Raw genomic sequence first — 20,970 nt, 5'->3', positions numbered from 1 at the left:
AACACAATCATAGACACTGTGAACTGGAGAAGCCAAGACAACATTAGTCAGTATTTGTAACAAACACTGAAAAGAAATAAGCCCAAACTCAGTAAATCCCATTATATATATGACATCAGCTGCATAACAATCTAAGGGCCCCATTTACAAACAAAGGGAAATACCAGTGACAATTTTCGTTTAGAATCACTGTGATACAAACGAAACTTCCACTGGTATTTAGTAATACTTACCCCTCTGGCGAGGTCCCGCGAAGTCAAAATGCTCAGCGAGGTCCTCCGCTGGGTTGATGGCAGCCTAACGCTGCCAGCGATGGGCTACAGTGCATGACAGGGAGACCCGGCAGTGCTTGGAAGGCTTAGTTGAAGCCTGAAAGGCACCGCCGGGTCTCCATTGCCGGCAATGGGGCCCGCATCGCTCTCGCCATCTTTTAGATGGCGAGAACGATGCTGTACAAACAGCGGTAATCTAAGATTACCGCTGTTTACTAAATACAGGAAGATGGTATAACACCTTTATCAAGCGCTAAAGGGGTTATATTTAGTTTGTAAATGGGGCCCTTAATGCCCTATATGGTTACAAAACAAAAATACCGTTATTCACAGTGTTTGTCCTCACTTTTGCAAATCTGTGCATCCAGCTAAATTAAAGTATGAGATATAGAGTTTGATCACAACATGTAAGCTTGCCAGCCATGTCACAGGTCCCTTATGGTAGTAAAAGTTAATACAGGTATAGTGTGCACCAGTGCGTCCCTGCACCATTTTCAGCTTTCCCTCCATTCTCCTCCACCCTGTCCTTGATGCCAGCTATCTACACAATGAGTCCTGTTTACGGAAGACTTCAATGTAATTATGCTTGTTTTAACCTCTGCCTGTGTTTCAGGCCATCCTTTGTGTGTCTGCCACCATCTGTGTATTAGTTTATCAGTCTACAAACTGTATGTCTCTCCATATATTTTCCTGTCTCTCTCTGTCCCTACTTTTGTATGTATGTCACCTATTGTCTCCCCAATCCTCTGTTCCCCTTCCTTTTTCTCCCATTTTTTCCACACTTACAACACACCTTCCACCCCCTAGACTCAGTGCATATAAACCTCATGAGTCCTTTTAGGTTAGTGTACCCATCAGACATGGCATACTACCTATGTTAATTAAAACAAAGATAACTCCAATGTTAAGGATGGATAAATAATCTGACCTATCCCTTGATGATTGAATTTAGGAAGCACATTGCATTTTAAAACTGTACCACTTAATGCACCATAAGTACTAAAAATAAGTTTTATTATCTTTAGGGTTGCAGAGGCATCTACCATTATTTTGTCTGCCCATCTGTAACTATTTCAAATATATAATAAAAAGTCTGACCTCTTCACTAAGAATCTCTGGGCCTGATTCAGAGCCGAACGCTCTGACCAGAGCGCTCGCTCTGAATCAGGGCCGTCTTAGTAAAATTTGGACTGACCTCCTAGACGCTCGCATAGCTGTGGGTTACCACCCACAGCTTATGCGAGCGTCCATGATGATGGTCGCGATGGTCAAGACCATCGCGACCATCGGGCTTGCGACGGAGACCCTGCGGTAGGGTCTCGCTGCCGCAAGCCCTGGAGTGATTTTGGCTCTATCAGAGCCAAAATCACTCCCACTGACATCACTAGTGATGTCAGTGGGGCCGGCTTCAGACAGTAGGCGTTCCCTTGAGAACGCCTCCGTCTGGCAGCCACGCCCCCGGCACGCCCACCAAAGGGGGCGTGCTGCCAGTCACCATCGACAGCACGCCCCCTTTGGTGCGAGACCTGGAGCGACAGCCTGGCTGTCGTTGTCCGGGTCTCACGCATGCGCACGACGGAGCTCCCTCCGTCGTGCGCATGCGCAGTGGGGGAACATCGACCCGCTTGCGAGCATCCTGCGCTCGCGAGTGGGTCTGAATGACCCCCTCTGTTCCCATTGTAAAGAACGCGAGCAAACACTTCAACACAGTTTTCTCCTTTCAACCCCCCCCTATCACGGATAACAAATACAAATTTTCCTCCTTTAACCATTTGTTTATTCAAGTTTAAAGTTGTGTGAATTATGTGTGTACAGGTGCTGTTTTATAGCAGCGTTATGTACACACCAGTGGATGCCTTATCACTACAGCAGCCCAGTTGCTTAACCAGTGGGATAATTTATTTGAGGATATACTGTATGATGTACAGCCGTACTCACTGTGATACATGCTGGTTGTAGATGGAGCAGAGTGGAGTGTGATACATATCACCAGCTGGGTAGCAGTGCAGAGTGCTGCAACACTTGTAATATTAGGTATAATGCCAGGTCCATTTAGAGCTAGGTAGGAGAGGTCAGTCTCCGACTGAGGCACACTAATACAGTGATAAGATGGTGCTGCACATGCATAGTACTAACCTAGGTGGCCAGCATGGAACAGGGAATGAAACCTCCTTGAAGGAACAAAATGGAGTCTGCACAGGAATCATAACTGATTTAATGAGCCATTTGGGTTTCACTGTACTGGCCATGTATCCTTACATGTGCATGGCTTAATCATTGAGACAAGCATATGCTGCTGGCAGGATCAACCAGGTAGCTTTGGCGTAAAGCATCCCATCTTCCTCAGTCCTAAAACAAGTGGTGTCTTCTCTCTTTTCTTAGTTCTGTTCTTCATTAAAAAGGATCTGGCATGCTTTTCAATATATAAAGTTTATAAACAAGGCAACTGGTTTTCTCAGTGCTTGTATGGATGGTTGCATATAACTAGATTTCAATGGCCCTAACTGTGTAGAGTTCTCCAGGGGCGGAACTGCCAGAGACAATGAAGTGGATGCCTCTGGCTGCCAGCCTTGAAGTGGGCATCTCTTCTCCATTATCCCAGCCAGCTTCCTCCATCTCCTAATTAGTGCTCGCAGCTGCTGCTACCCCAACACCTTTGATCCAGCAATGGACACAGAAGAGCAGAGTCAGATACCCCCTAACAAATGGCCCCCCCGTGAACACACAGATTGCGACACTCTGCATTATACAGTATGGTGAGCACTGTGACAGTCTGCATTATATGGGGGTCATTGTAACACTATCTGCATTACATGGTGTGCACTGTGACACTCTCTGCATTACAGGGTGGGCACTGAAACACTGCATTACAGGCAGGCACTGCAACACTCTCTGCATTACATAGCAGGCACTGCAACACTCTCTGCATCACATGGCGGGCACTGCAACACTCTCTGCATTACATAGCAGGCACTGCAACACTCTCTGCATCACATGGCGGGCACTGCAACACTATGATGTTCTCTGCATTATATGGTGGTAACTAAAATGCTCTTTGTATTGACTGGCGGTTACAAAAATGTAAGTATTGTATGGTAGTCATAAAAAATGCGCTGAGTATTGTCTGGTGGTCAGTAAAATGCTCTATGTATTGTCTAGCAGTAACTACAGTAAAATGCTCTCCGTATTGTCTGGTCAGAAAGATTGCAGATGGAATGAGCGACTTTTACACTACTGTGCATGAGCGATTTACTGAGATATCACTCTGTGCATGCATCAAATGAGTAGTCGAAAGTTGCATAGATCTGCATCAATAGATGAACATGAGCGGTAACAGGTTAGCAGGAATGGTAACTGGATGGGGTGTACTCAGTTGCACGATACAACTTATTTTCATAGGGATGTTAAGGAAGTGTCGTTCATTTTAAAAAGTTGGAGAGTCGGCATGGGGACGCCAACATCTATCTTGCCTCCGTGCGACTGGGATGAAGTTACGCCACCGACATTCTACCTGTGCTTGCGTGGGTTTCCTCCAGGTTCTCCGGATTTTTCCAACAATTCAAAAATATACAGTACTGATAGGCTAATTGTCTCCAAACAAAAAAAATAACCCTACTGTGTATGTGTGTACTGTACATGTGGTAGGAAACATAGATTTTAAGCGCCACTGGGGCAGGGACTGATGTGGATGGCTAAATATTCTCCGTAAGGCGCTGCTACATTTGTGTGCGCTATATAAAAAACTGGTGATAGATAAATAAATACATACATACAGAATGGCCAATGTCACTTTAAGTTTGTGGACCTGTGGATGATCTTCAGAGTTCAATGGGAGGCATTACTTACAGGGAGTCCATTTGTCAGGTAAAGCTGGAAACTTGTACTTTGATTAGGCAAATAAAGATCTGGCAGGTATATAATGTGTGACAGCAGGAACTAATTCTAGAATAGAACATTATGCAGACGGAAAAGCCGCAGCTTCTCTCCCTTCTGTTTTCCAATGTATTTTTACTGGGAATCTCCTTCATTATTTGTCTTTTCCTCTTCGATTTTGTGAAGAGAAAGAAATGTTCACGGTTCCCCAAAGGTCCCAGAGGTGTGCCCTTTCTGGGTAACATTCTGCAGATAGACTTCTCAAATGTACCCGGCACTTTTTACCAGGTATGTTATATGCAATATACTGAGTAATATACTGTACTAAATAGAATCACACTATGCATAACTTATCTATGTTCATGTGAAATAAATATATAAACTATTCTTGTTATGAATATTGTTACACCTGACTACTCAGAATATCATTCCAGTGTATTTATTCCATTTTGCAATAACATTCAAGTCCATTTAGGGCTGGATTCCGAGGTCAACGGAAATGATGATGTTGCACAAAAGCGATTAATGGTTATAGTCTGTGCATGTGTCTGAGCCGTACAGCACATGTGGCCCGATGGTAACCACTGGGAGCCACAGGACAAATTCAGAACAGAGAGAGACAATTTTGGTGGGGATTCCTGGGAAGTAACAGGAGGGTGGCGAGCCAAAGGTGGGCATGTCACGAGCGTATTGTAGTTGTACTGGCACCGGTGGTTATGTTCAGATGGACATTATGTGCCTCCATAGGGCTGGTGCAATGTCTGTTGGTTCAACCAATGCGCGATCTATGTGTGACCGATGATGCATCTTTTTACGGACATCGGTAGATTAGAGCTGCATTGGTGGGCGTCTCAGTAGGTAGCCCATCGGCTACAGCATTAGTGTCAGGGGCAGAACTATGGGAGACAATGGAGGCGCCTGGGAAACCACCAGACACTAGTGGAGAGCTCCATGTCAGACCATCAGCTGCTGCCTTCAACTATCTATAGGCTGTCTGCATGCAAATTGCTACATTACAGTGTCAGCGGCAGTGTCGGGGGTGGGGGGGTACCAAATTATAACTTGTCTCCGGGAATCTGGGGTGAACTTACACCACTGATTAATGTAAAGTCTCAGTTGCAATGCACAAAACGACAGTCACGGCTGTAATTGCGTCCACCTCTAAATCAGGTCTTTAACTCACAGACGTGGAACAATAGATAAACTGTGGTGCTATATTATGTACTGTATTTTGATCTTGATGTAGAATTAAAGTTAATCAGGCTTACTTTGCTCTAAATAAGTGTGCACTGAATAAATGTGCATATTCCCCCCCATGTACAGAACTGTGCACATCTTGTGATGCCACCACATACATGCTTGTACCTTATTTGCTACCAGTCATCCTCAGTGCACATTTGCAACTACCCTACAGTACACAAGGTTCAAAAGATAATGATATACTGTACCTCCAAACAAGCATATTTTATGTTTTGTCCAACTTCCCAAAAACCATGTACATCAATACATAACTACACTTTACATCTGTGAGAGTGCCTCATTACATCCCAGTTGTGTATGACTCAAGTTGTCGGTTTCATAATAATTGCTACCTTATTTTCTAGTGATCTGGGAAATAATGAATTAGCCAAGTAACAATGAAGACTTAGGGCTGTATTCAATTAGCCGCGAAAAGTCGGCTAAGTTTCGCCTCCCGGACTTTCCACCTACATTGCGTGTTTTTGGCAAAAGGTGTTTTCCTGAACGCGACTGCTTTTCATTCAATTCCAAAGGACGCAAAAATGGTACCCGGCGAAACTCAAACATGCGAAAAGTGCTGTCAGTTTTGGGGAAATCAGCCTTACACCCCCCAAAAGATGCACTGACATTGGGGATCTCTATAAATACCCCCGAATAGGCCTTCTGAAGGTATTTCTGGCACTTGCATGATCTCAATAGCTGCTATTTAGCGTCTTTGCAAAAGTGGTGTAGAATAGCATTTTGCATTATTTTTGTGAGAAAATAAGTAGTCCCAGCAAAATTGGGGTACATGAAAATGGGTGCTAGCATATTTTAAAGTTGCTAAAGTTAAGTTTTATAAAAGGTAAGAAATCCGCCTGCCGCAACCACCTGCAATCAAAGAAACACCTGGGGCATACTTGGGGACCACCATGGAGTCTATTTAGCTAGTTTTTAACTTTGTCCCCTAACTTTGTTTTTTTTCACCCCCAAAACGAAAGTACTTTTTGGGGTGTTCTAAAGTATTAGAATTTTTTTTTGATACAGTTTTCCTTTGGGGGACTGTCCCAAGGGTGCTGGGGGGTTTTCAGAAGTGTGCACCCCAAAACCGCAATTCTGCACTTTTTTTCGACCCCTATTCATAGGCAAATCTTTTTCGCCTATTACAATTCATTGACTTTCCACTCCGGTGAAAAGTCATTGGAATTGAATACGGGGATAACGTTTCACCTGGCAAAATGACGTCACCGGCAAGAACTTTTTGCCCAAAATGGCTTATCGCAGTTGATTGAATATGGCCCTTAGGGGTAAATTTACTAAGAATCAAGTCTGATCAAGTTTTTTTTTTCTTCAACTCAATTTGCATTGCGGAAACTCGGGTGATTTGATGCTTCCGAAACTCACAAAGTTACTAAGAAATTAGTTTAGCTGTGATGGAGTTAGGCGATGGTGAAGCAGATTGAGATATCTCCCTCGAGTAGCAAGTTTTATATAACGATTACTGACCCGAGTTTACAGTGTCTTCTCTCTAAATAAAATGAGAAAAAAGGGAAAGGGGTTCGCTACTTAGTGCACTTATCCCCTATTAACAAACAAGTATAAATCTACCCAGTGTATTGATGTATTGAGAATAAAATATAACTTTTATTGTATATCTCTTAAAATAATAGCAAAATATTAAAATGATATTGTGCAATTAAATAATACATTGTGTTTTAAAAATGTTCCACTTGGGAAGGGTGCCCTCACTTTACCAATAAATGATATTCCTTATGAAAATTGTTCTACCATTCACTGATTTATTAGGAGATATTTAGTTATTTCTCTTAGTTTGGTAGAGAAGGGGTTAATTATTACCTTTATGTGAATGTTTTATATATCCGTGTTCTTTTTTTTGATGTTTGGTTATCACTCTCTTTATTCCCTGGATTATTGAGTGGATTTTATTTCCTATTTTCTGCTTTGAGTTCAGGGTTTGTAATTGTTACTTTGTAACTAAAAATCCAAGACACAGTGTCTAATTGTTTAGACACATTGGGCCATATTCAATTTGGCTGCGAAAAGTCGGCTGCGATGACGTCATTTTCGCATGTTTGAATTATCCCCGTATTCAATTTCAAAGTCTTTTCGTCGGTGCGAAAAGACTTTGAAAAAAAAGGGGATAAGTTTTCACCATGTTTTACATGCCGAAAAAAAGTGCAGAATTGGGGTTTAGGGGAGCAGGCTTAATAAAAATAGCCTGAACCCCTGGGAAAAAACCCCTAAAAATTAACTGTGTCAAAAAAAGTAAAAAGAAAATAGGGACACCCCAAAAAAACAATTAAAATTTTGGGGTTAAAAAAAAATATGGGGAACACATTTTTAAATAGCTAAATTAATTCAGGGGGGTTCCCAAGTATGGGGCAGGTGTTTAAAAGAATGCGGGTGGTAGCGGCAGGTGCATTTTTAAGAATTTTCAAAATGCACTTTAGGGACTTAAAAATATACTTACCCCCATTTTCATTTACCCCAAGTTTGAATAGTTATTTAAAAGAAAATCTAAGTGCTATTCTTCACCACTTCTTCATAGTCGCAAATATGCACCTGCCTCGGCATTACAAACCCGACTTCCTTCAGCAGGCAAAAATGGGGGTACCCATAGTGATCCCCATGCCTGGACATCTTTAGGGGGGTCCCAATCACATTTCCCGAAAATTCCCGGTTTTTATCGCAGATCCAGGTTTCGCCGGGTCCCATTTTCGCTCCTTTTAAATTGAATACGGGGATAAGCGGGCACAGATAGCAATCAGTGTCTATGTTATTTACTTGGTTATACGGTGATCTGTTGCAGTGATCTATTGCACTGTATTGTGCCCTTCACTCTTAGGGGTCTATTCACTAAGCAGTGTTAGGAGACAGAGTGAAAAGTGATAAGGTGCCAGCCAATCTGCTCCTAACTGTCATTTTTCAAACACAAGCCTGTGAGATGGCAGTTAGGAGCAGATTGGCTGGCACCTTATCACTTTTCACTCTGTCTCCTAACACTGCTTAGTAAATAGACCCCTTTATGTTATAGTGCTCCAAACTACCTGCTGACACGCACACTCGTTATTCCAATAGTTTCATCATTGGCTTGTGTACGGAGAGACTTAGGGCCATATTCAATATGGTGCAAAAAGTCCATTATCGACGATTATGTAATTGTCACCTATTTCCAATATCCCCGTATTTAATTACATTGACTTGTCGCCTGTGCGAAAAGTCAATGTAAAAAAACGGGGATACCCCAAATTTTTTTTTACATTTTGGGGTTAAAATAAATAAATAATGGGAACACATCCTAAAGTACCCAAATAGATTCCAGAGGGGTTCAGAAGTATGCGGCAGGTGTTTTCTTCATTGTGTGGAGTAGAGGCAGGTGCATTTTTTAAGAACTTTTTAAAACAATTTAAGGGACTTAAAAACATGCTTGCACCCATTTCATGTACTCCAAATTTGATGGCCATAGTTATTTTTCCCCCAAAAAACCCCTAAGTACTATTCTTCACCACTTCTTCTTAGCCGCATTTATGCACCTGCCGTGGCTATTTAAAATCCCGACTTCCTTCAGCAGGCAAAATCAGGGGGACCCTTAGTGATCACTCATGTCTGGACATCTTTAGGGGGGTCCTAGGATGATTTCCCGAAAATTCCCATTTTTTTTCGCCAATCCAAGTTTCGCCGGTTCCCGATTTCGCCAACTTTGAAATTGAATTTGGGGAATAGTGGGAATGCGCAAAATACTTTTCCGCCTGGAAAACAGGCGAAGGAGGTGAAAAGTTCAGCAGGTGAAAAGTCCAGACTTGAATACGAGCCTTAGTTGTGGATTTGTCTAAGCCGCTATTTCCACTGCAATGCGCCCCTCATTATTCATATTATAGTGCTCTGATCTGCCTGCTAACATAGATGCCCATCATTGTTAGAACAATTACATCATTATACCGTCTGTGGAGAGACTCTGAATTAGCCTACTACCACTGACACACGGATACACATTCACTTCACTTTCTTTTATCTTTTTACATTGATGGAAACATTCTGAAGTATGGAGGGCACGTGTGCCGATGTATGTTTTGCTCTTATGCTTTTTCAAGGCAAACAGATTGCCAAGAAGACTGGCCCCTTAATGCCCCGCATGATGGTACTTGTGGTTCTCCAAGTACCAGCATGCGGGGGAGGCTTGCTGAGACCTGCAGTTCTACTGTAAAGACAATGTTGTTAACTATATTTTTAACACTACACCTACACTATCAACCCGCCACCCACCGCCCAGGGGTGGCGAGGATAGCCCCAGGTTATCAGCCTAGGCCAGCGGTGCCCTGGAGAGGGGGACCCCTTTATTGGAGGGGTCCCCAACTCCCCAGGGATCCATGGCCTGGGCTGACTAGCAGTCAGAGCTGATGCTGCGGCTGGGGGGGCCCGGTGAAAGGGCACCCCGGGCTGTGGAATCAGCCCCCCGCTAGAAAGGGTCCAGTGCTGGTTTTAATTATAGGGGTACCCCTACGCAAATTGTTTACCCCTATAATTAAAACCAGGACTGGCCCTGCAGCCTGGTGCTGGTACCTAATTTACGGTGGAACCCTACTCGTTTTGTTCCCCATAATTTTAGGTACCAGGACAGGCTGGCAAGTCCGGGGCTGTTTAGTCTTTTGAAGGGGGGACCTCACGTAATTATTTTTTAAATAATTAACCCTACTTAAACGAGTTAAAAAAAAACCTACACAAATCACAATGCTTTGTGTATGTTTCAGCCAAACTCGCAGCTCAAGAGGTGTTTAAAACTTCTATTTCACAGTGAGTTTGCTACAATCTCACACGAGATTGGAAACTCGAATCTTAGTAAATTTGTGAGTTGCATCTTTTCATCTAAAGTACTTCCTATTTTGACCAATGGTGAGTTTTTTTGAGTTTACAAACTCACATGAGTTTTAACAGTGAAAAAAGAGAACTCACTTCAAACTCACTCGAGTTTGTCTTTAGTAAATTTGCGAGCTGAAAAAAATGGCTAAACTCACATGAGTTTGCGAACTCACACAAACTTGACCCTTAGTAAATTTACCCCAATGTGTCTAAACAATTAGACACTGTGTCTTGGATCATTAGTTACAAAGTAACAATTACAAACCCTGAACTCAAAGTAGAAAGTTGGAAATAAAATCCACTTAATAATCGAGGGAATAAAGAGAGTGATAACCAAACATCAGAAAAAGAACACGGATATATAAAACATTCACATAAAGGGTAATAATTAACCCCTTTCTCTACCAGACTATGATAAATAACTAAATATCTCCTAATAAGTCAATGAATGGTAGTACAATTTTCATAAGGAATATCATTTATTGGTAACGTGAGGGCACTTTTCCCAAGTGGAACATTTTTAAAACTCCATGTATTATTTAATTGCACAATATAATTTTAATATTTCGCTATTATTTTAAGAGATATACAATAAAAGTTATATTTTATTCTCAATACATCAATACACTGGGTAGATTTATACTTGTTTGTTAATAGGGGATAAGTGCACTAAGTAGCGAACCCCTTTCACTTTTTTCTCCTTTTATTTATTGACGTAATTACATAAAGGGGCATTAGTAGCACTCCTGTAATGATATCAGGATCCGTTGAAGAGTACAATAGCCTATACAAGTAACCTATACAATACAATGGTAATTATCCCCGCTACACCTCTTATATAAATTTATAGATAAGAGAGTGACTGGTGCGGGAATACCCACTACCCTAGCTACGGCCCTGCAAAAGACATACAGTACAGTCAATATGTTTGTAAACACAGAATTAGACTTAAGATACTTTAAACAGCATAATATACTCCTGACTGTGTAGAAGAAAATGTAATGTAAATGTAAAAGCCTGCGAGATGCAGACAGCAGCAACATTTTGGAGATGTAGCTGCTAGATTTAAAGCTACACATTTTTTAATTCAAACCCAGGTTGGTTTTGCCTTAAAACAAATTGCTGCGATTACCTTAAGGCCAGTATATCAATATCATGTTATTATAGTACTCCTGGCTTAAATCACGAGCTAGCACATTAGTACAACTGAAATTCTAAACAAGGAGAGATGGATTACTAAAAGTTGTGCACAAGGGCAGCGCTGACAACTATCATAACCTGATGCATCACTGCACTTTAAATATGAACAGACAAAAATCATGGAAATAATACAATAAATGGTGCTCAAAGAATAAGTTTAATAAAAGGAAATGCATTCCTTAATTTTATTGAAATTCCTTCAAGGGGAATGTCCAGGTGGATAATACTGTTTCTTAACTCATTGAGGTTTTCATGTATATAAGAAAAGAAAATAATGGTAATAGTATAGTATAACACGTCCTTTATGTTAGCAGTGGAGTGTGTTACTGCGCAGTCAATATGGCTCCTCATGGGATACTTCATTTCCCTTACCAAGATGGCCGAAGATACTATTACAGCACATGCGCGACGCCATGTTGTTCACTGTGAATGAGTGATACATTGGAGGATGGCTGTCCTCCCATTAGCTCCTGAGACATGTACCTACATATGACTGCTGTTCTAGCACCCAAGGCTGGCGCAATGTGCTCCACCGACCCTGCGCCGCAGGGAGGTGCCAAGCTGGAGAGGTGCTGCCACTGCCTACTCCATTTGACGGGCGCATGCTAGATTTTGTTATCAGCGGGCGCCCGGTGGCTCCTTCCCTGCAGCGGCAGCCGGTGGCTGGAGCTCACTGCTGAGCTCTGTGTTCCAGCTCCCGCAATAGGTAAAGTGACGTCTCTCTCATAGTGCAGAGCGTTAGGAGCAGTCGGATGGTTGTGGGCGCAGGAGCGGGGCATCAGGTAAGTATAGTATTCTGTGTGTGTTATTTTGTGTAAGGTGCACTACTAGTGTGTGTATTGCATAAAGGGCACTACATAAGGGGCACTACTACTGGGGACACTAATACTGGGGGCACTGCATAAGGGGCACTACTACTCTGTGGGCATTGCCTAAGGGGCACTACTACTGTGGGCACTGCATAGGTGCATTACTACAGTGGGAGTTGCATAAGGGGCACTACTACTGTGTGCATGGCATAAGGGGCACTACTACAGTGGGCATTGTATAAGGGGCACTACTACAGTAGGCATTGCATAAGGAGCACTTCTAGTGTAGGCATTGTGGACATTATGTGTAAGGGGCACTACTGCTGTGGGCATTGTATAAGGGGCATGACTACTGTGGGCATTATGTGTATAAGGGGCACTACTACAGTAGCCATTGTATAAGGGGAACTTCTACTGTGGGCATTGTGCAAGGGGTACTACTGCTGAAGATATTGTATAAGAGGCACTATTATTGTGGGCATTATGTGTATAAGAAGCACTACTACTGTAGGCATTGTGTATAAGGGGCACTTTTGTGGACATTGTGTATAAGAGGCACCATTGTGCAGGGTAATGTGATTAAGGGACACTACTATGTGGTGTAATGTGAATAAGATTGTGCTACTGTGTGGCATAATTTTATTGAGGATACTATTGTGTGACCATATCCCTTTCTTGTGAGACCACGCTCCTTTTTGCGACCGTGCCGTATAGAAAAATGGGGAATGCCAAACACCCTAGCGCCTGCACAATTACCACAATACCTGAGACAGTCACTGGCTGGTGAGCTGCCTAACCCCTGAAAAGTACAAATGCTCATGAGCCATAGATTAACAAAATGTCATGACATCAAAAAATGTGTTACTATCTTTCAATCCAGAGGTGATGAATAATGTAATAGTGAAAATTAATGGAAATATAGCTCCGTTAGCAGCAGGTGTCAGCTTATGGCTGAGTGAACATACAGTTCCTTCGTGAGAGCCCGGAGTCCCGATCTTAATAACAGGTAGTGTCCTCGGAAACTGTGCTGGGCAAATCTTCCACTGGCCAGCTGCAGAAAGCTGTAAAAGGTCACTTTGAAGAGACGATCGAGTTCTCCGGTATCTAGACTGGTCAGGTAGTGGAGCCCTTAACGCGTTTCGTCACGATCGTATGAATATCTCAAAAGGTGTGGCTCCAAACCTCAGGTAAGCCTCTTATATGAATTCCAATAGGCAATAACTTGTGTTTTGAAGCTCATCGATGCTGTTCCCAGCTACAAAATTCAAAAGGATCCAAACTAATCCAAGCGGCAAACAGAAGAAAAACATTTTTATAAAAATAAAATCAAAGTCAGAGATTCAGTGGGTTTTATGGGTAATGGCATCACTATAATTATATAAAAAAATAATATTGAAAAATAATTAATTAAATTATACAAATAGAATATTCCTGGAGACACCCTGTATAATAGTTGAATATACTAGAGAGCAAAAAAAAAAAAGAAATAACAATAATTCAATAACTAGTCATATAGATTAAAAAAAAAAAATCCCAGTAGAATAATGAAATATTATAAACAAAGACTATAAATGATCTTCAATTAACCTGTTCGAGTATAGGTGCAAATATCACGACGGGGGACAGAACAGGGTAATGAATGAAGCTTCGATTTCATATTAAAGTTAGATAATAAATAAGAAGAACTTATAAACGGAAATATGGGTCTAAAGAGATACTAAAAGATTTAGTACAAACAAATACCACGGTGAAGAGAACGTAATATATACAAATATATTAATTAAATACCATAAAAAAGAGATTCATAACTATAGAAGAAAGAAACATAACAAGAAATAGAAGAAATAGGGCCTGATTCAGAGGCGCTCGAAAGATGTGATTGCACGCTCTATGCATATGCAAATTTTTCAAAGTGACGCTACGGGAAGCGATCGCTCACCACGGCATAAGCACGCCCACCATATCTTAGCGAGCGATCGCTTTGTGTATACAGACACCCATTACAGACTACGGTGATATGCCCTCGTCACCTCCTGGAACTGATTGAAAACTTTGGTACAAGGACTATTGGAAGTGAACACAGCCCTTGTTGCATTCTCATCATCGCTTTCGATGTTCCCTTTAATTGCTTATGCTGCAATAGCAAACAGTGTAAAAGCGCACATTTTTTAATTATTTATTTTAGCTTACAATTTACATATGCTGCATTTAGTAAATTGGACTTCCACCAACTTTGTATGTCTATTTTGATATATATATATATATATATAAAATTATATATATCGATATATAGATATTGTTTTCTCTAAAAAAAAATTTAAAATATATAGATAAACATATCTAAATATATAATATATCTAAATATATATATATATATATATATATATACATCAACCAAGATTTATTTGTATAGTCAGGTCCATAAATTTTGGGACATTGACAGAATTTTCATATTTTGGCCTCTATTCACCACCACAATGGCTTTGAGATGAAACAAACAAGATGTGCTTTAACTGCAGACTTTCAGATTTAATTTGAGGGTAATTACATCCAAATCAGGTGAACGGTGTAGGAATTACAACGGTTTCTATATGTGCCTCCCACTTTTTAAGGGGCCAAAAGTAATGGGACAAACTAAACAATCCTAAATCTAACTTTCACTTTTTAATACTTTGTTGCAAAACCTTTGCAGGCAATTACAGCCTGAAGTCTGGAACGCATAGACATCACCAGACGCTGGGTTTCATCCCTGGTGATGCTCTGCCAGGCCTCTACTGCAAATGTCTTCAGTTCCTGCTTGTTCTTGGGTCATTTTCCCTTCAGTTTTGTCTTCATCAAGTGAAATGCATGCTCAATCGGATTCAGGTCAGGGGATTGACTTGGCCATTGCATAACATTCCACTTTTTAGCCTTAAAAAACTCTTTGGTTGCTTTTGCAGAATGCTTCGGGTCATTGTCCATCTGCACTGTGAAGCGCCGTCCAATGAGTTCTGAAGCATTTGACTGAATATGAGCATATAATATTGCCCGAAACACTTCAGAATTCATTCTGCTGCTTTTGTCAGCAGTCACATCATCAATAAATACAAGGGGACCAGTTCCATTGGCAGCCATACATGCCCACGCCATAACACTACCACCACCATGCTTCACTGATGAGGTGGTATGTTTTGGATCATGAGCAGTTCCTTTCCTACTCCATACTCTTCTCTTCCCATCACTCTGGTACAAGTTGATCTTTGTCTCATCTGTCCATAGGATGTTGTTCCAAAACTGTAATGGCTTTTTTAGATGGTCTTCCTGTTTTTGAGGCTCACCAATGGTTTACATCTTGTGGTGAACCCTCCATATTCACTCTTGTGAAGTCTTCTCTTGATTGTTGACTTTGACACATATACACCTACCTCCTGGAGAGTGTTCTTGATTTGGCCAACTGTTGTGAAGGGGTTTTTCTTCACCAGGGAAATAATTCTTCTGTCATCCACCACAGTTGTATTCCATGATCTTCTGGGTCTTTAGGTGTTGCTGAGCTCTCCGGTGCATTCTTTCTTTTTAAGAATGTTCCAAACAGTTGATTTGGTCACACCTAATGTTTTTGCTATCTCTCTGATGGGTTTGTTATGATTTTTCAGCCTAATGATGGCATGCTTCACTGATAGTGACAGCTCTTTGGATCTCATATTGAGAGTCGACAGCAACTGATTCCAAATTCAAATGTCACACCTAGAATCAACTCCAGACCTTTTACCTGCTTAATTGATAATGAAATAACGAGGGAATAGCCCACACCTGTCCATGAAATAGCTTTTGGGTTGATAGTCCCATTACTTTTGGCCCCTTAAAAAGTGGGAGGCACATATAGAAACCGTTGTAATTCCTACACCGTTCACCTGTTTTAGATGTAATTACCCTCAAATTAAAACTGAAAGTCTGCAGTTAAAGCACATCTTGTTTGTTTAATTTCAAAGCCATTGTGGTGGTGAATAGAGGCCAAAATATGAAAATTCTGTCAATGTCCCAATATTTATGGATCTGACTGTATATATATATATATATATATATATATATATATATATATATATATATACATATATATATATATATATATATAAATTATCCCTATATATATCTACACATGAATTTGTTTAAATATATATATATATATATATATATTATGAAAGTGGTAGTACACGGCGCTGAGTCCTAAAAAGTCAATATAATCCCAAAGCAATTTCAATATCAGTTAATCAAAAGACACACTCCCCAGATGTATAGAGTGGCTGCTCCTACTCCCATGTACTGCTGCCCAGGCAGATTCCAATTTCTGTAAAACAAAAAGGTGGAGAAAAGGGCGCCTCCTAGTGCATTAAATTATTATATGATGTAACCATCACCAAAGGTAATCACCCTCTGTGCAGATGGGGGTGTACCTTATATAGTGGAATTCACCACTTATTTAACAGCAAGAACAATCACAGTAAATCCTTATTTGTCCAATTTCTGGAAACCATCAGGCTTTTCCCTCCATACAGACCATAGTGAATCACATTAAGCAGACCCCAGCACCGTCTTCTTACATTAACAAAAGTGCATCCAAAGTTCAAATATCAAGGAAGCATACTAATTCCATAATAAAATATATATTTATGTCCCAAATAAAAAATATATACATAGGGCAACATTGAATGAGAACGTTCGACTTTATTCAGATTTTCCTTATATAATATTTTACCTTATAATAAATACTCCACACATATTTTGGTGTAAAAATTAACTTTTTTTATTTTTCAGAACACAAGTGGGAATGTTGGTGAAGGGGGATTTAGAGGTGCTGTTGGATGCGTCTTACGGCGTCCAAACAGTTCTGAAACGCAGAGCCTTTTGTGCCCATCTCTCTCCTTAGCACCTCCCTGAGTGACTCCTCTTGTTCCCCTGAAATGTAAATGAAAAGCAAAATTAATTATTAAGTTATTGTTATTAAATCATAACAGTTTTTAAAAAAACCCACCCACCATAGCCATGAATAATTTGTGGGGATCCCTTCGACAGATAGTACTGCACAGTGTTTAACATTGGCTACTGAGGTTAATGCTGCGTTCACATAGCATTATTTTCTGGTTCCTAAATTAGATATACATTTCATAATTGCATATGTGACATAAGTACCTTCATCTCTTTGTACAGGCACTTCTTGGGCACAAGCAGCCCAATTGCCACTTTCCAAGGAGTCAGTGGGGGAGTCTTCATGAGGGATGGGTGAGGCGGAGTGGTGGGGGAGGCAGGTTCAAGGATGGGTGAGGAGGAGTGTGTCGGGGAGGCAGGTTCAGGGATGGGTGAGGAGGAGTGGGTGGGGGAGGTAGGTTCAGGGATGGGTGAGGAGGAGTGGCTGGGGGAGGTGGGTTCAGGGATGGGTGAGGTGGATTGGGTGGGGGAGGCAGGTTCAAGGATGGGTGAGGAGGAGTGGGTGGGGGAGGCAGGCTATTGGTGTGGTTGGGGCTGAAGGTTGGGGGGAGGGGTCTTCAGGGATGGGTGGCAATTCAGCCTGCCAAGCCCTTGCTCTTCTTTGCCGTAATACTAAATTGTTTTTTTTTTTAAACATGTAAGAATGTAGTAGAATAAAACAAGGCCAACATTTAAATATTTTATAGTTAATCCAATCAAAAAACCCACTCAGGGTGTGCAGAATTATCCATGTTTCTTAAACCATGATATCCAGATATCCCTGGTTTAGCAGACCAAATTTTTTTTTTTACAAAATTAAAAATAAAGCAGAAGATTACATACAGACACCTGTGTCAGCTATGTGGCAAAAATCCAGAGACTCTGTGTAAACTGTAGCTTGACACTCAAAATCTGGGTGAAATTTGCAAATATCATCAATCGGAAGCACTCCACTAAATTGTTGGCATATTTTTTGCGTAAAAAGTAAGTTCATTTTAAATGTCACTTTATTTTGTATCCTGTTGAAAAATTGTTTTAAAATTTAGAAATTTAAACATTGTTATCCAAATGGTCAAAATATCTATATAACTAATACCAAGATTTTTTTTAACACAAATTCATGATGCAACATTTTTCAAAAGGTAGAGTGACCTTTGCAGCCGAATTAAAAAAAAAGCTGGATTTACGGATAAAACACTTTAATGGGCCAGGAGGTCCATTCCCTGACACCTTGGCTTTGACAAAAAGGCAACATCTACTTTTGGGGGCCTTAGATTGGAGGTTAGTGGAGGACACAAATATCAACAATCAGGACCCTCCACAAGATGACCCACATGCTGAGTCTGGTAATAATTTGCATACACCTGTCTCTCTGTGTTTTTTTGTTTTTGGATAAAAAAATAATAGAATTTTCTTCCATTTTATAGGAAGTGACATGGCTGAAAGCCTTCAGATGGATTGGGTGACGGCACAACCTCCATCAATTGTGCCTCCCCATCCTCCACTGCCACCCTTACCCAAGTCCTGGATGGGCTTAGGGTGGCAGTGTTCAGCCATGAACACTGTAAGGCAAGCATCAGCCATGGAGGCTGTCCAGGCCAGCATGTTGGAGCAAACCTCCTTTCTAAGGTCCATAAGCCAAGATGTCAGGGAGATGAAAGAACATCTGACTGGCCCATTAGAAGGTGGGGGGGACCAGTGCCCTGCTGTGGCTGGACCAAGCTCTCAGCAGGGTGCGCGACGTTCCCCCCGAATCAGCAAATTCAGCTTTCCAGAGTCGGCTGCAAAGAGAAAAAAATCCGATTGATGAGCTTTAATTTTTTTACCCAGAACTTTACTCATGTATGTCCACAACTGAACTCTGGTTAGTGCTCCTGGAAGGCCCACAAGGTTTATCTTGATATTGTATCGTTCCATGTGATGGGCCTGCCACATTTTGAGGTGATGTGTTTGTAGGAGGTGGAGGAGGCACATCTGGTGGCGGCACAGGCCCACTTTCCTCACCCACATCTGCAAGTGTGTCCACAACTTCATTTTATGTTGGTATTACTAAACAAAATTCATCCAGAAAATCATGTATTTTTAATGTTTTTTTTTTTAATTCTTTATCTTATGTTAACAAAAGGAAAAATACAATGAATCATTTTTCCTTAAAATAAAAATAAAAATTTGTTTGTTTTTTAATAAATTAAAAGTAACAAATAATAAAATATTTCCTTTTGAATGATAAAATGTGTTTTGTTCCTTCTTCCAACATTAAATTTGTCCCCCCAAAAAAGGACTATTGTTTGTTAAATCATAGCTTTTAGGTATTTGTATCTTTCACAATATCCAAATTACAAACAAAAAGATAAAATAAAAAAAATAAAGCTAAGTTACGCATCCACTTTGCAATTAGACAATTCAATGAGTAGCACCTGCTACTCTATTAATTGACTGCTGACATCAGCACAGGCAGAAACCATCAGATGCATATGCAGTGCTTGTGGTAGACTCTATACTACAGCTAGCACTGGGAGCATTTCAGTGTTCAAAAAAAGCAGGTGACGTGTACAATGACGCTGCCTGTTAATTATGCACTCCCATTAAACTCCTTTCTGATGGTCAGACACACCTGCGTTCACACATCCACTCCCCCATTCCCAAGCACCTTCCCCTGTTACCACCCACAAACAACACATTCTGTCACTCAATTAAGCAGCCCATCTGCGGCCTAAGGGCAAGCACATTCCCATTGCACTGACCGGTTTATGCACGCACACTGCAACTTATACGCATGCTCAGTGTGCGAAAAATCGCTCAATGCAAGCGAGCGCAGCATTGCGTCCGGGTCTGAATCAGACCCATAGTGCGAACTTACTGAGGAAAAGATAATATACATATAACCCTAACGGAAGACTGGTCAACTATTAAAGAATAAATTGAGAATTGTAAACTAGTCTTTACAGTTATATATGGATAAAATTCTTGTATATATTCGGTACTGCCCTGTGTGACTTGTATAGAAAATAAAGAATTCTAAATAATAAAAAACGATAAACTGTGTCGGCCTAGTATCTTTTGCATGATGTCCATTGTACACCGGCATATAAGTTAAAAAGGTAGAGCCACTTGGGGGTATTGTTATAAGAGTAAATTTGAAAGCAAAACCTTCTAAGGAATTAATGGGAACACAGAGAAAAACATGCAGCAGATAACATGACATATTAATTAGTCCTTTTTGATGGTGTATTACAGGTTAATCTTTTCTCTTAAAAGATGGAACTTATACAGATCCCTTTCAATTAGCCAACTCTACTGAAAAAAATCAGCCTGATAGATCTGCGTTCTATTGATCTTGTGACCCATACTGGACAATGGACATGTCAGTTTATGATTGCCAAGGCTACAATACTTTGATCCTGATTAGACACTGTAGGCATACACCTATGCATACCACTATCTGTGTGCATTTTAAATGATCTAAGCAGTAAAAACCTGTCACTTATAACAATGACCCATAGTCTCAGTGTAAAACAAATACCTCTACAAGCATGCTACTAAACATTTATACAGGCAAATCTATTTAATCTATTTCTCACTTTAAAATATATATATATATACAGTATATCTAAAATATCAATTAATGATGTTTTCAATTTAGGCAATGTCTCTCATCCTCATATTCCTAAGGTATATTTTATTTTACAATTGATTACCAGCTAGCTGCGGTGACCCCCTTGTGGCCGTGAGAGATTAATTTGATTGGCCACACATTAATCTAATGTAATTGTTCCCAA

The 20,970-nt window shown here is 40.7% G+C and overlaps 1 protein-coding gene across 1 annotated transcript in view; it reads left to right on the top strand.

The window, feature by feature from the left end:
- Nucleotides 1-4,229: 4,229 nt before the first annotated feature.
- The window catches only part of LOC148532290 (cytochrome P450 2D17-like), a 90,570-nt gene continuing 73,829 nt past the window's right edge, over nucleotides 4,230-20,970 (top strand). Inside the window, exon 1 of the mRNA XM_088468097.1 lies at nucleotides 4,230-4,433. Coding sequence (XP_088324223.1) covers nucleotides 4,230-4,433 — 204 coding nt within the window. The remainder of the gene's footprint in view (nucleotides 4,434-20,970) is intronic.

The sequence above is a fragment of the Taudactylus pleione genome, unplaced genomic scaffold (genome assembly GCF_031769625.1).
Source record: "Taudactylus pleione unplaced genomic scaffold, aTauple2 ptg000080l, whole genome shotgun sequence".
Lineage (NCBI taxonomy): Eukaryota > Metazoa > Chordata > Amphibia > Anura > Myobatrachidae > Taudactylus > Taudactylus pleione.
The sequence above is the reverse complement of the archived record's forward strand: the minus strand, read 5'-3'. Positions and strand labels throughout refer to the sequence as shown.